At 36.9% G+C, this 14,780-nt stretch overlaps 1 protein-coding gene across 1 annotated transcript; it reads right to left on the reverse strand.

Moving 5' to 3' along the window:
• Positions 1-2,674: 2,674 nt before the first annotated feature.
• Positions 2,675-5,351, reverse strand: LOC149234053 (uncharacterized). Its single transcript, XM_089368140.1, has 5 exons — positions 4,890-5,351; positions 4,376-4,429; positions 3,222-3,296; positions 2,984-3,112; positions 2,675-2,752 (listed from the first exon to the last, which is right to left on the reverse strand). Exons 1-5 carry the CDS (start codon positions 5,349-5,351, stop codon positions 2,675-2,677), a joined length of 798 nt encoding a protein of 265 aa, XP_089224266.1.
• Between the last annotated feature and the right edge of the window lie 9,429 nt (positions 5,352-14,780).

Consider the following 14,780-nt stretch of genomic DNA (forward strand, 5'->3'; position numbering starts at 1 on the left):
TTTAATAACCATGGTGCACAAAACATATTAAAATAATAGGAAGGTGTTAAAGTAAGTTATGTATTTTAATAACCATGGTGCACAAAACATATTAAAATAAATATGTATCAAAATGTAATAGGTAAATTTTCTTATTTTCTTACATTTGAATATTATGGAAATATTCATAAAATGATAATGACCAAATAAACATTATTATGAATATAAATTTGTTAATTAAATTCGCGGTGGAGAGTGTTCAATATTTACATAGATCATTCTCGAAGGTCAAAGAAGAACTTAAGCATTTAAAAATTATAGTTATGGAGTCTTGAACCCATGATTGAAAGATTACATATCTAGTAACATGTTTGGACATAAATGATACCATTCAGGTTAATCTCAATGATTGAGGAATTATTCGATGGTCAAAAGAACAAAAGATATATTTATTTAAAAATATTGTTTATCATAACTTTAGTGTGAACTTTAAATTTGTCCAATTACTAATTAGCAAAGAAAATAAACCCTGCATCTAATTTCTAATTAGTAATTTGTTGCATCTAATTAATAATTTGTTGTCATACAAAAGGACATGACTTTTGGCCTTTCTTATAGTTTTGGGTTAGTAAATATACCATCTAACTACAATAATAAAATAATTTTGATAAGTTTATTTTATAAATTAAAAATTAAAATAAACAAATTAAAATTAAAAAAACATTTAAACTTTACCAGTGGAAATCTAAATTGATCATGATCTCCAAGAAAAAATTCATTATCTTTTGGTGTTCTATACTCTTCCTTTCTGCAATATCATAATATTCAAATTAAAAAATATAATTTATAATTTAAACTGATAAGCTAATACATTGTTTAATAATATATTGAATATATATATATATATATATATATATATATATATATATATATATATATATATATATATATATATATTTTACACAGAGAACATTGGTTTTGGAGCATAAGCAGTGGCAGTAGAATCCAAATTCAAAATATAATCCAGTTCCTGTTTATCAAAATCGTTCTGTCATTTTTGTTGCAAAATACATTTATGTCAAGTCAAAGAAATGGCACTTTATAAGCTGGATAAAGAAGTATTCTGTCAGTACAATGTCAAATTTTGTGCTGTAACATTTTGTCAGTACAATGTCATTCTGTCAGCAATCACAGCACTTCATTCCAAGTCTCCACGTTTCAAAAATTTCAGTTGAAGGGGATCCCATGGAATTTGCAGAAATTTATGCTTCTTTATACGAGCTTAGCTGCTGAATTTTAACAACACCATTTCCAGACTTTGCTAGAATGGCTGCAACTGCGCGTTCAGGTATTACAACTTCAACTGTAGTTTTTGTGATAAGCTCACCAGCTGCTGTGACACTGCCAAAGATGATATACAATGTCAGGGACATTAGTACAGAAATGGTGATCAGCAAAACCCCCATGATAGCAGCAATCGACAAAGTTTTGCAAATCTTGTGTACCTTGCAAATCCGGCAGAACTCCCTTGACGAAGAATTGGCTCCTCAAACTCAGAGAAATTGCCAATACTGTTTATATCCCGATTTGACTGAATTTTGAAACAAAGCATATAGTTAGTACTACAGGGGTTGTTGTTTGCAGACAGATTTATGCTTAATTATCTTAAATAGAAATTTAATTGCAGCAAAGAATCTGCTTTTATTCTAAGAAATCAAAATCAAAAAGTACCAACAGAGGGACAGTAGAGGAATTCATGGAGTGCGTAAATTACTAATTGTTCAAGAGTAGAATATAGATTGTCCAATCTATACACAACTTGGGAAATGCTGAGGACATTTTCAAAATCTTGGCAAATGTTGGAAAATGTCAGAGGGAAATCAAGAACTGCATACAAAATGGGTGCACTTGTTTGCTGTGGAGTGCCTGAAATTTCAACCACTGCTTCAGATGTTCCTGGTCTAACTTCAAGAAGATTAACTTTGGCATGAGAAATCTGACCATACAAAGAAAACATGATCAATAAATAAAGGGTCTTCATAGCAAGGTATCAACAATTGAGCTTGAATCACTAGCCATTTAACACATTGTTATTTCTTCTAGCATTGAAGCTAAATTTATCGTTAATCTCATACTGTTGCCATGTTATCTCATTGCGGCAAAATGTGGCAACAGTTTTAAATATACAGAACAGGTCCCGTCAAAAATTGATCCAGTACAAAATTCTGAAAACGACAGAAACTCCCATTTGCTAAAATTCTGAAATTGAAACATGATGCATTGAAGCATACCAGAGCAGAAATAATGTCGAATAGTTGATAACAGTCGTCAAAGACAAAAAACCTTGTTTTAATTAACAGTGGATGAAAATAAATAAAAATGTTTAAACAAAGCTGACCTTTGATGACCATGGGGCTGGTGAAGACTGCATAGTCGGATAGCTTGATGATGAATGGCCAGAATCTTGAAACGGGATGCTAGAAGAGAAAGATGTACGAGGAGAGCGGTGTTCAAACCTTGTTCTAGTACTTGATGGTGCCAGAGACGAAGAAACCATAGCTGCAGTACTGTACTTGTCATGGTTTAAATTTTCTTGCAGTCTTGAAGTTATCTGAACTAAAGGTTCTCGTGCAACCCTTATATCATGTACAATGTGCCAAAAGCTTGTTTAACATTAAAAAGAGTATTTGATTGACTAAAGTTGTATAAGAGTAAGAGACATCCCTAACATGACTTGTCTAACTTCAAGGAGATTAACTTTGGCACGAGAAATCTGAACATACAAAGAAAACATGATCAATAAAGGATCTTCATAGCAAGGTATCAACAATCGAGCTTCAATCACTAGCCATTTAACACATTGTTATTTGCTCTAGCATTGAAGCCAAATTTATCGTTAATCTCATACTGCTGCCATGTTATTTCATTGGGGCAAAAGAATATTCAAAATAGAAAACTCATAAGGTATACAGGAACCAGTATGTGGCAACAGTTTTAAATATACAGAAACAGAGATCAGTAGATTATAAGCAGCACAGTCTAACACATGAATCTTAAGCAGAACCGCAGTAATAGTTATGTCAAAAACTAAATAAGCAGTTGTGTCAGTGAAGGGAGTCAAATATGCAAAGGGCTGATGCACATGATAACTATTGTGAAAGTCATATTTTAAACAAAATGCTGAATTAAGCAGTGAATGTAGCCTTCTCTGGCAGGTCAATTTACCATAAAGTTAAGCTTACTTGGATGGGAGATGCAGTGCCTGGCCTTGTAGTGAAAAGAAGCTGCCAACGACCTTCGATTAGAGAGGAACTGGTCTACATGTGGGTACAACATCATGTCTGTTAGAAAGATAAATGTATCTGTTTAAGGAACTGAACAACTTATTATCTCAATTAATTGAATCATGGTTGACTACAAAAGCTTAAGCAGGTGATGTAATTACTAATATGCAACCATAGCATGTGATCCGAAATTGCCGGGACAACCCTGTTGTACAATTAATGGCACATGATGGACGCAGTCAAAAAATTGAAACATTGGTAACTTGAAACATGGTCATGTGAGAAGGGGATGGTCATAGTCAAAAAGCAAAGGGGAAGATAAGCAGTATACACAATGTGTACAAGTTTTGGCAAAACCAACAAAAGAAGGAAAGAAATTATACTAATGTCCACAAATGACCAAAACAGGTCAATGGAGCTTGAAAGCACAACCACCGATAGTAGTAACGAGCGAGTTTCAAAGGCTCCTAGATGCAGAAGATAAAGTTTAAAAAAAAAAGAGGTACAAAGGAGTAAACGCACGAGTTAAATCTTAGACAATAAAGTGGAAGTTGATCCTGAGAAAGAAGCTAAACATTAATCCGCAATAGAGTGAGAGGAGAAGCCAGAACCATCATCGAGCACTGTGAAGGTACCAGAGCAGAACCTGAGGATGTCTTCTGACAATGGACCACTGAGAACATGGCAGGCCACAAAATAACGGAATGAATCTGAACATGATCAACGTTTCAGATATACCTTGACTAAAACAAAGAATCAAATTCAAGCCAACCAATCCAGCTGCGCTTCGACAGTTACTAACAACTGAAAATATCCGTGTACTGGGAAGATAATTTCAAAAATCCTAGATTATAGTCATTGTAGCACACTTAAATTAATAAACTGATAAATAGGTCTAGATAAATCTTAATCTAACTGGATAATTACTATAAATCGTTAACATTACCACGAATGGGAAATGGTAAACGGAATGAAAACAAGAACCGGATGAGAAATGGGGCTAAAGAGTATCAGAGGATAAGAAACGTGACAGTAATGGACAAATGCCATGTCAAGACGGGAATGGGAGCAAGAAAAGAACAATAAGCGAATATCCTAATACAGATACTTACAGGGTCCGAGACACCACCCGCTGATTCAAGTTCTGTTATTGCTTGCTCAACCTCCTGTTTATGGAAGCAATTGTTTGCCAAATCAGCACTTGATTACACATTATCTCAATCAGAATAAAACAAGATAAACTCGAAAGACAAATTATCATAAAAAGAATTTTAAATTAGCTTTTCTTTGGACTTATATACCCACAAAAACAGGTGCCACTTTCAAAGTGACAAATTAAAATAATTGTTTTGAAAATTAGCGTATCTTTGGACTTGAAAAACCAGAAAAACAAGTGCCACTTTCAGCAGAAAGCGTTAATTATTCTCATTTAACCCATGGCTGGCTGTGAATGAATGATTTCTGCACAGCATTTTATTCGGGTTAAGGGGATTATTAATGTGGAAGAAACCGCCACTGTAACATGTTAGCTTGCAAATTCGCCCAGATAAAGATACCCACACGGCTGACACCAAAACCACAGCTAAAAAGGAATTGTAGCGGAGAGAAAAATCAATTCAATTTAACCTTCAATTGCTGGGGAGATGCAGAGCGTCCCCTGCCCTGAATGCCGAGCAGGCCTTCTATAAGCCGTCGTTCTGGGTCGTTGCCTGCAACCTCACGCTTTTCAAGGGAAACAACAGAACCAGCAGCTTTGACAGGTATATAAATTGCTCTTTTCCTTCCTCTTTTATGCAAATATGTATTTAAATTGTAAGAGTTTGGGGAAAGTATCCTCCATTTAAGAGGTGTTTTTGGTTTTTGCTGCAGGACTGGCCTGCATAGACATTTTGAAGGACTACCTCCAGCAGCAGGCAATGCAACCATTGCTATGCACTGCATCGTGCTTCTGGTCCTCTTTCTATCTCCACTATTTGATGATGAGATATGCGGCACATACATACTCCAGCTTACCCGCGCGAATGTACATCTGTCTGCGTTGAAAAGGACTCGCGTCTGTACTGCAGTAACGTCAAACAGTGAAACCATGCGCAATAAGACCCCAAAACCTTTCCACCCCAAAACTTTGGTTCGACTTAGGTTATATTGTTAATATAATGAAAATCACATCGGTCAACCAACGGTCAGCGATTATAGTCCCCAGCAGGGACTAATAAATCATCACTAGTGAATCGGACTATTCAGGTGAATTTTCTCTAATCTGATAGCACTAAACGATCATCCCCCTGCAAACCCTAGGCCGTATTTTCATTACAATTTTTTCACTTGCTCATTTCCTTGACCGCACTTTTTTGTATTTGCAACTTTTTTTTATCGGCTATTTCGGTTCAAATATATTGCAGTTTTTTTTTGTTCCTGGTGAGAATGAGATTCCTTTTTTCGGTGTTGCAGAGAGGGGGCCCTCAGCAACATTGCCATCTGGGAGTAAAAATGAAGAGATCCAGTTCCAAGATTAATAAGGAATCTTCCTCGGGTTTTGCCATTTGTTGGGGCGTACGCAGTTCAATGCTGGAAATCCTTTAAATGGAGATTCCTTCCGAGAAAGGAAGAATATGAAATTATTCGGCATTACGCTTCTGTGGATCCTTGGGAGTGTAAGAAAGCATCTGCGTGGCGCCCAAATGCTTCATGTGATGATCCACCTGAACTCTCACAGGATAACAATTATCTGTGGATAATTGACAAACCAGATATACCTCGCCCTCCCACAGGCTGGGACCTGTGGGAGCGGTTGGTCTCTATCAGAGGAAAAGGGAACTGCAGACGTGTACTACATTGCTCCATCTGGAAAAAAAGTTAAGGTCAATGGTTGAAGTGGAAAAGTTTTTGGAAGACAATCTTCAGTACACCAGGGACGGGGGTTGACATTTCACATTTCAATTATCAGATTCCCCTGCCACTTCATGAAGGTGGCTATGTCAGAAAACGAAGGGCATCAGCAGCTCCGAACCGAGACAGAAGTGGCGGGAATGCCAAAACCAAAATCTCTTCCGATTAGGGAAAATAGCTCTCCTCCCTCAATTTGTCATCAAAGCTTCAATAAAAAGGTTTCTTGGTTTCTTGTGGTTTCCAGATCTGTGTATCAAAGCGAGCTGACTTGCTAATTCATCTTTTGCCAAAAGTGGTAGTACATGACATTTCCAATGCAATAAACCAAGCAATAATGTAACTGACTCCTTGTTCTGCACCAGAAGGACAGTGAAATCAATTAAATTTTACAGATGCGTGCTCTCTATTTGATCAAGTTAAAATGCTGCAAAAGATTAAATTTATTTCTAATCAATAGTTTTAGATGTGTAGCATTTCTGGCCTGGAAATTTAAAATCATTGAGACTGTCATATAACTCTCAGAAGATCTAACATTCAAAGGACTCAAAATAGCTATATTGTGCAATGTCCAGGGCCATTGCATTTCACTTACAGGATGGCTGTGATAGCCGTGGTTTTTCAATAGGAACGATAGCTAGAAATGGGGAAAATGGAAATATGCAGTATTTACTTCGAAGGTTCATTCAAGGGCATTCATGATCTCTCTGTTGCAGGCTTAAGTTTGCTATACACTGAAAAATAATGTTCCTCATCACTTACCAGTTGCCATTTTCAAGGAGAGACCGTAAAATTACTTCAAACAGGCAATCATCTGAGCCATGTCATTTTTAAGTAGGTAGCTTAACGAGCTACCTACTTTAATATGAAATTCAGAATTTTAAATCAATTGACATAGAAATCTAAAACCACAGAAGTATTACAAACCACAGAAATATTACAATGTCTATCTGATAAGAAGCACTACAAGTTATGTATAAGTAGCAGTTTCTGCAAGTTATGTATAAGGAACAGTTTCTAAAAACACAGAAGCACTAATTTCTGATTTCATAATATGGTGAATTTTTAAAGACAAAGTAGTTTGAAATGTCAACAGGGAAATAAACAGCTTACCTTACTTGACTTCTGTGAACTTCACTTCACTTCTGTGACCTTTGCTTCCATCTGCAGTGCTTCATCTGGATCATCAGTGATTGCATCAGGAAAGTTAAAAATATAACTATTACAGAAGAAGATATACTACACTTTAAGTAATAAGAAACCAAGAGATAAGAATAAAAGGTTGAAGTAGTTGTGAGAAAACAATAATATAAAAAGAAATTAGAAGTTACAAATAACCAAATAGGAAAAGGATAACTTTCGTATAAGTTGCTGTCTGTTGGGATCAACTGCAGATGTGTTGTACCGTGGCAAAGTTAGATGGTCTGCTTGTCAAAATAGGCGTAGAGAAAGTCTAGTGGACAGTGAGCTAGTTGTGCTAGATTCAGGTAGGACAAGGTAGCAGACAAGAGGAGGAAGGGAAGGCGGTGGCTATTGTGATAAAGGATTATGATGTTCATGGAAGATAATTAAACACCAATAGAAGAGGTGTGTATGGTCACTGCTACCAATTTATATGGAGTCTTTTCACTTTTAAATATGTTACCTTATAGATAAATACTATGGATAAAACCATGGGTTCTGATAAATCTGGAGCTTGAAAACTACTAAAACTGCTAGTAACTTGATCGAGTCAAGTTTACCCGATCCACCCGAATAGATAAAAAATAATATTAAAATTAAGAAATAGAATTTTCATTTATTAATTTTAATAATGAATTTTATCTTTTTCTTATTCAGTTATCTTAAGGTCTTTTTGGCTAAGGTTATTCCATTCTTTACTAAGTTTATTCCATTCTTTTATTCTTTACCTTTTGGTATATGGTTATATTTGTAACTCTCATTTGCATTTATTTCACAATATTTATTTTCGAATATTACATTTCTAGTCCTTAATGATGGGTGGATCGTAGAAATTGTTTCCAGATTCATCGTATAAATAATTGTATTATCCACATTTCAAACCAACACATTTGGTTCATCATCAACATTCAAAAAAATGTGCAAAACCCTAATTGTCCCATTGAAATATTAGACATTTGAAAACTATAAAGACAATTTATTTCCAAAAACTCATATAACAATTATAATTTATATATATAAAACTTTTAAACTACTTCACTATAAAATTTTGATATATCATTCACATTTGATATATCCGAAAGGTATAATGACCCCATCACTACACTGAGTAAGGAAAAATAAAAAATAAAAAAATATTTGCAAGTGCAACTAATGTAAAGTAAATATCGCCAAAAGGAAAACATATGTAATAATCATATATTGTACCCTACAACCAGCATAGATCCATCTTTACTCTGGATCTACCAAGTGCTGAGAGGCATCAAATATTTTTCACTCTATGCTAGTTTGCATATGAGGATATTTGATCCCTCTCTGTGTCTAGTAGATCCAGAGTAAAGATGGATCTATGCTGGTTTAATTCTCTCCTTTAAATAGGCTACTTTCCAAGTGAATACCATGGGTCAATACCAATGATTCTCAATACCATGTGCCATATTTATTTTTATTAATATTATTATTAGGGTTAATAATATTTTTTTGCATGGTATTTGGCCCATAGGCTTCGCCTAAATAAAACGTCTTTTTTGAGTGTTTGTAAATATAAAGTGAATTATAGAGTAGATATAAAAAAAATGTTTTATTTATTTACCATACCTCGTTTATTTATATTTTTATTAATTTACCATACCTCTTTTATAAATATGGTATTTGGTCCATGATATTAAAAGAGTATTTGGCCCATGGACTTCACCTAAATAAAATCTCTTTTTTGAGTCTTCTTAAATATAAAGAGATTTATGGGCTAAATATAAAAAGAGGTTTTATTTATTTACCATACCTCTAATTTATTTATATTTTTATTTATTTACCATACCTCTATTTTATTTATATTTTTATTTATTTACCATACCTATTTTTTGAGTGTTCATAAACTCCTTATATTTTAAATATATATTGTGTTTATATATAATAATAATTAGATTGATTTCTAAATAGAATCAACATTAGATTTAAAATGTTAAATGTTAAAAATACATGTTAAATGTTTACATTTACGTTTACACTTACATGTTTATGTGTGATCTACCCCCACACTGGACTGTAAATCACCTCTTAGCGCAATTACATATTCTATACATAACTATACTTATGTCTAGAGATCATCATGTGCATCCTTGATGGGATAATATACAATAGGCACATACACCTTAACTATGAGCATAATAATGATTTTGAATGATCATATTTATAGTCTAGGATCATCTAGTGCATCCTTGTGTGACTTCCAAATAAAAGATTAATTGCACATTTACAATTTGCAATGGAAAGTTTAAGTTGAACTTGATTTCACATAAAAGAATGAAAACAATGTGTTCATTAAAATACAAAATAGAATTGAAACAAGAACCATATGCTATATTTGGGACATGTTGGACTCATATCGTTAGAATTTTGAAAAATGAACAAATCAAGGCGAAACTTTATTTTGTTAAAGGAAAATTAACCTCCTAAAATGACTAAGTTTGTCCACTTATCAAGCCGCTTCATATTATAGTTTCAAATTCTCAAACCTTTGAAAAATATTTGACCAATTTAATTGATTTTGGGTTGTAATTTGACTTCAACTTCTTAAACTTTGAATAAGGTTGGACTTACTTGAGTTGGACTACTTTGCTAGCTTCCATAATTGTGCCAATTTTCTTTGCAATCAAGCTTTTGGTTTCTCTTGTCATTGCACATTGAAGTCAAAATCACAATGAATTCTTGTAACTTAATGTTACTTCGCAACTTCATGGCTTTATGCCAATGTTGTGTTTGTTTCTAAATGTCACAAACAGAAACAATCGTTTAACTTGTTTGGGTGCATTATTTTCTAAGCAATGTCATGCTTCTCACATAGTTGTACATTATTTGATTTAAATCAGTGTGCTAACTTATGTTAATTTGTGGACTCGTATATGTTAATTTGTGGATTCAAATAATACTCTTTAGCATGGTTATGTTTGAATTGGTTTCATTGTTTTACCCATGGTAAATTTTAGGGTTAAATGATTGGCTCAAATTCTATAAGATAAACTTATTTTACCTTAAAATTCACCAAAATTTTATAAAAACTATATAATATCTTTAAAAACTTGAATACTAAAAATTTGCAGTTTGCATATTAAGGACTATTAAGATTTTCACATTTTGAAATATATATTTCCATTCTTAAAATATTTCATTGTTTTACCTTATATATCTTCAATTAGTTATATTAGGCATTGAAATGAATACTAAAAATAAGGTTTTTGTAAATTATAATGTGTTGGCATTATGGTACTATTGTAGCAACTACAATAACCCTCTAAAATTTTGGCCTACACTAATTTCAGAGCCTCCCTTGAGAGTTTCACTTGATGACTGCACACACTCAGGTTCACTCCTTGAGCTCGTGTGAGCCTTTGCATCTGCCTTGCTTGTTCATTTCATTCAAGTTTTTGCATGCTGGTGTCTAAGTCATGCTTGCGACCATGTTTTGGTTATTCTCAAAGTCTTCGCTTCGTATGTGTTTGTTGTGTTCGCTATGAAAGCATCTGTCGCACTCACATATAGAGTCACATTCACTGTCACATAAGCATCGTCTCGATCAATGAACGTCTAATCACGAGCATCACACTTGTCGCTTGCACCGTCAGTCAGTCATGTTGAACATGTGTGTTTGACTGCTTTGGGTCATTTCGTCATCGAGTCATGTGAGTGTGTGTTTGTATGATCACCTATGCATATTTTGATCGTTCAGACACTTAGTCATTTTTGCTGAAGTTATGACGACCAGAATCCTCTCTAACAGTTGGACCATCACCCTGCCATTAACTTGATTGACTATCAACCAGAACAACGTAGAAGCACCAAGCTAGTCTTTTCAAGTTGCGTTGTCTGCAAGCAATACAATCAACTCTCATGTTGGCCACTCGAACCCCCCAAAAATTGCGTAGAGGCCACTAACTTTACTCGCTTAGCTAACTCAGGAAATTGCGCAGATAGGCCGGACAAACACCAAGTGCATGTGCCTGTCTCCCTCAGAAAATTGCACAGTTTTCCGAGTAAGTCATCCCAACAGCGACTGATCATCTCATAAATTGCGCAGTTTTTATGAGTAGGCCCTCTGCTGCCCAGCAGGTCAGCCTCCCCTGCAAGTAGCTCCTAGCAGCAGGCTACCAATTCCCTCTAGGAATTGTGCAGTTTTTGCTGCCAGCGGCCAGGCAGCCAACTGCCAGTTCCCTCTGGGAATTGCGCATTTTTTGCTGCCAATGACCCCAGTAGCCAACTGTCAGTACCCTATGGGAATTGCGCAGTTTTGGTTGTGAGTGCCCCGAGCATTTCCTCCCAAAAACTATGTAATCCCTTCTTGCTGACCCTCCTTACATCCTGGACTGTTCCTCCAGAAAATTGCTCAAGTTTGGCCTCCCAGCCCCTACTGCCCGCTCATTCCAGAAATTACGCAGATCCTACCTTCCTGCAACCCAGACTGTCCCTCCCAAAATTTGCACAATTTTACCTTCTAGCCGAACCAGACCTCGCAAATAGTAACTGTCGACTTGGATTGCCCATCTCCATCACTCAGTGACTCTTGCGCAATTTTCATCAGCAGTACCCAAAGCCATCATCCCACTTCACAACCTTGCTGCCTCTCCCGGTCACCTGCATCCGAAATGATCATGTGTCATGGTAGACTAGGAGGTTTTGTATTTGATGTCATCTCATCATGAGTGACTGTAGGTATAGGTACACCAAAAAACATGGCAAGACGATGAATGGGATGAATGAAGGGAGCACATGTAGAAGGACAGGTTCACCAACGGACAAATGAACGATGCATGCGAAGAGATGTGCTCACCAACGAACGAATGGACAAACATGCACCTTCGTGAACAGATGAGCCTGTCAAGCCTTCCAACATGCAATCAAGGAGCAACATGCCAAAGCTTCATCAAGCGAACCAAAGACCATCGAAGACTCCACGCACTTTGGCATGTGGAGGTGAAGTCGTGATACACCATGAAGACATCCATCACCCAGCAGCACTATAGCTTGACATGAATTCCAGCAACAACACGAATGTACCAGCACTGTCATGTCGAGTCATGTCATGAGTCATGTTGCCCACATCTCTACTATGGGCTATGTTGTTAATCAATGTGATGTAATGTGGAAGTCCAAGAGACCCACTTGTTGAACAAAGAGTCATGTAAGTCGAAAAGTCATGGAAGTCAAATGGTCATGAGGGTAGTCGAACAACCACAAGGGTCAGTTTCACCCTTGGATATAAATACCCCCTCATTTGTACATGCAAAGGACTTTTTCACCTCAGCTCCTCCCACATAGCCAAGAGAGTCTGTAATCTTTTCTTTGAGGAGTAAGTAATGGCTCCAACGCGCCGCACTCGGGGTTAGTTATGTATGGTGTAACGGCGTGTTTTGGAAATTTTGCTTAATTCAGAAGCCTGCTAACAAGCCAGCAAGTTTCCACACATGTATTGTATTTGTTGTAAGAATAATCTTTAACACTTGTAATGCATGTTGCTTTAACCCGTGTTCTACATTTGAACTATTCACTTGTTGTAATACATAATCTAGTAATGGAAATGTGTCGTATATGTTGTTAACATTGTCTCGCCCGTGTAGACTACTCTCCTGGACATCAGACAGACCTTTCACATGAAGCTTGTTGTAACAATCGTTGCACTCATTCAGACTCATTTGTTGAGTGTTGTATGTGTTATCTCACCTTGTATGTTGTGACTGTCGCATCCGTGTGGATTGCTCCTTTGGAAGTTGTGCACGTCCTATTGTTTTGTACGTTCCTAGCCAAGTTGGGACTGCATCACAACCAACTTTGGACTCACTTTCATTCTCTCCATTTACAGTGAAAGAACCATTGACACGAGTACACTAGCAATCACCAGGCATGCGAACCTCACTTCTTGAAGGCAAAGTAGACCACTCTCCTATGCTGACAAGTAAGAGTTGAGACAAATCCTTAAGACAATGGAAAACAGACTATCATACCAGATGGGACTCCCACACCAAACGATGTGAGATCTAGTTGGGACTTCATACCAGGGTGATCCCCTGAATTTTGGTGGGTCCAACACTGTCAACATTTCTAGCACTAGAAGAAGGGCAGCTAGTTGTATATGGTTGAAATTCCCCTCACACTCATTCATCAACCATCTGGTCAAGGCAGTAACTTGCACTCCCTCTCACCTACACATGACTCTGCAGTTGGTTACTCCTCACCTCCCAGTATTGAACACGAGACTCCATCTCAACACCTTCGCTTTGTCCATCCTATCACTCGCCAGTTTGCAAAAGCAGTCAGACTGATCCCAGACAGACAACATCTTCCACGCGCATCTAGGAAGCCAAAAGCCACTCCAATAGGAGTTGTTGTATCATCGGTGGAAGAAGAAGCCCTTGCCACACTTGAAGGTAGAGAAGAAGTTATTAAAGATGGAGAGGAACCTCTGATCTTCCAGAAAGGTGAACAAGACTCTCTTGTGATCTTGGGATCAGAACTCGGTGTAGGAGGCAGAGGTGGAGATGAACTAACAGACTTAGAGCTGGAACCATCAGACTGCAAAGGAGAGGAAGAGGACGAAGAAGAAGAAGGGATGGCTGACCCAAATCTTGAATGGATGACTCAGGGACCATTGGATCTCCTAGCCATTCTGCACAAGATGCCAAGGTGAGCAGAGAGAACGAACATCAAGTTCGACCTTGACAACACGGTAAAGGCGGAAGACCACCTAGACAACTTCTACCTACATCTGCAGACCCTTGAGGTATGATATGATGATGTAGCATGTAGATTGTTCCCATGTGCCTTGGATGGTCATGCAGCTGCTTGGTATCACAGCTTTCCATCAAACTCTATACAGAACTAGGTTGCATTCAAACGCATGTTCCTTGAGAAGTTTGTTGATGACAAGACCCAAACCATGCTACTCAAAGAGTTGGGAAGCCTCAAGATGGAGGGAAAAGAGAAAGTGAAAGATTTCAATCAAAGGTTTACACGTATATTGAACAAGTTCGCAGTAGACACTAAACCTCATGACTCCATCACCACTGATTACTACACGTCTGTACTACCAACCAACATTGCGTAGTTCATCAAGCGAGTTGCAAAACCAACACTATTGGAAAACTGTGAAGAGGCTATCATTGTTGAGAAAGACCTGCATGTAGTTGGAGTCATCAAGAATGACGAATCGACAAAGGACTCCAAAGATGCAAGCAGGAAGTCCCAAACAATGGCAAGAAAGGGTAGAGACAAGGAAGCAACCAATATTGAGACCCTCACTTGTCTTGTCAAGAGCTTGACCACCAAAATGTCCGAACTCAAACAACGTAAAAATGACACATTTGCAAGCAGTCACTCGCCTAGGCAGAAACAGGCAAGCAGCTCATAAAGCACCAACTAGTTCATTTCAAAAACTGTGCAGAAGCCTGTGTTCCAACTCGA

Source organism: Pinus tabuliformis, chromosome 8, assembly GCF_031772625.1.
Source record: "Pinus tabuliformis cultivar Carrire ecotype Pingquan chromosome 8, CPIR1, whole genome shotgun sequence".
Classification (NCBI taxonomy): Eukaryota; Viridiplantae; Streptophyta; class Pinopsida; order Pinales; family Pinaceae; genus Pinus; species Pinus tabuliformis.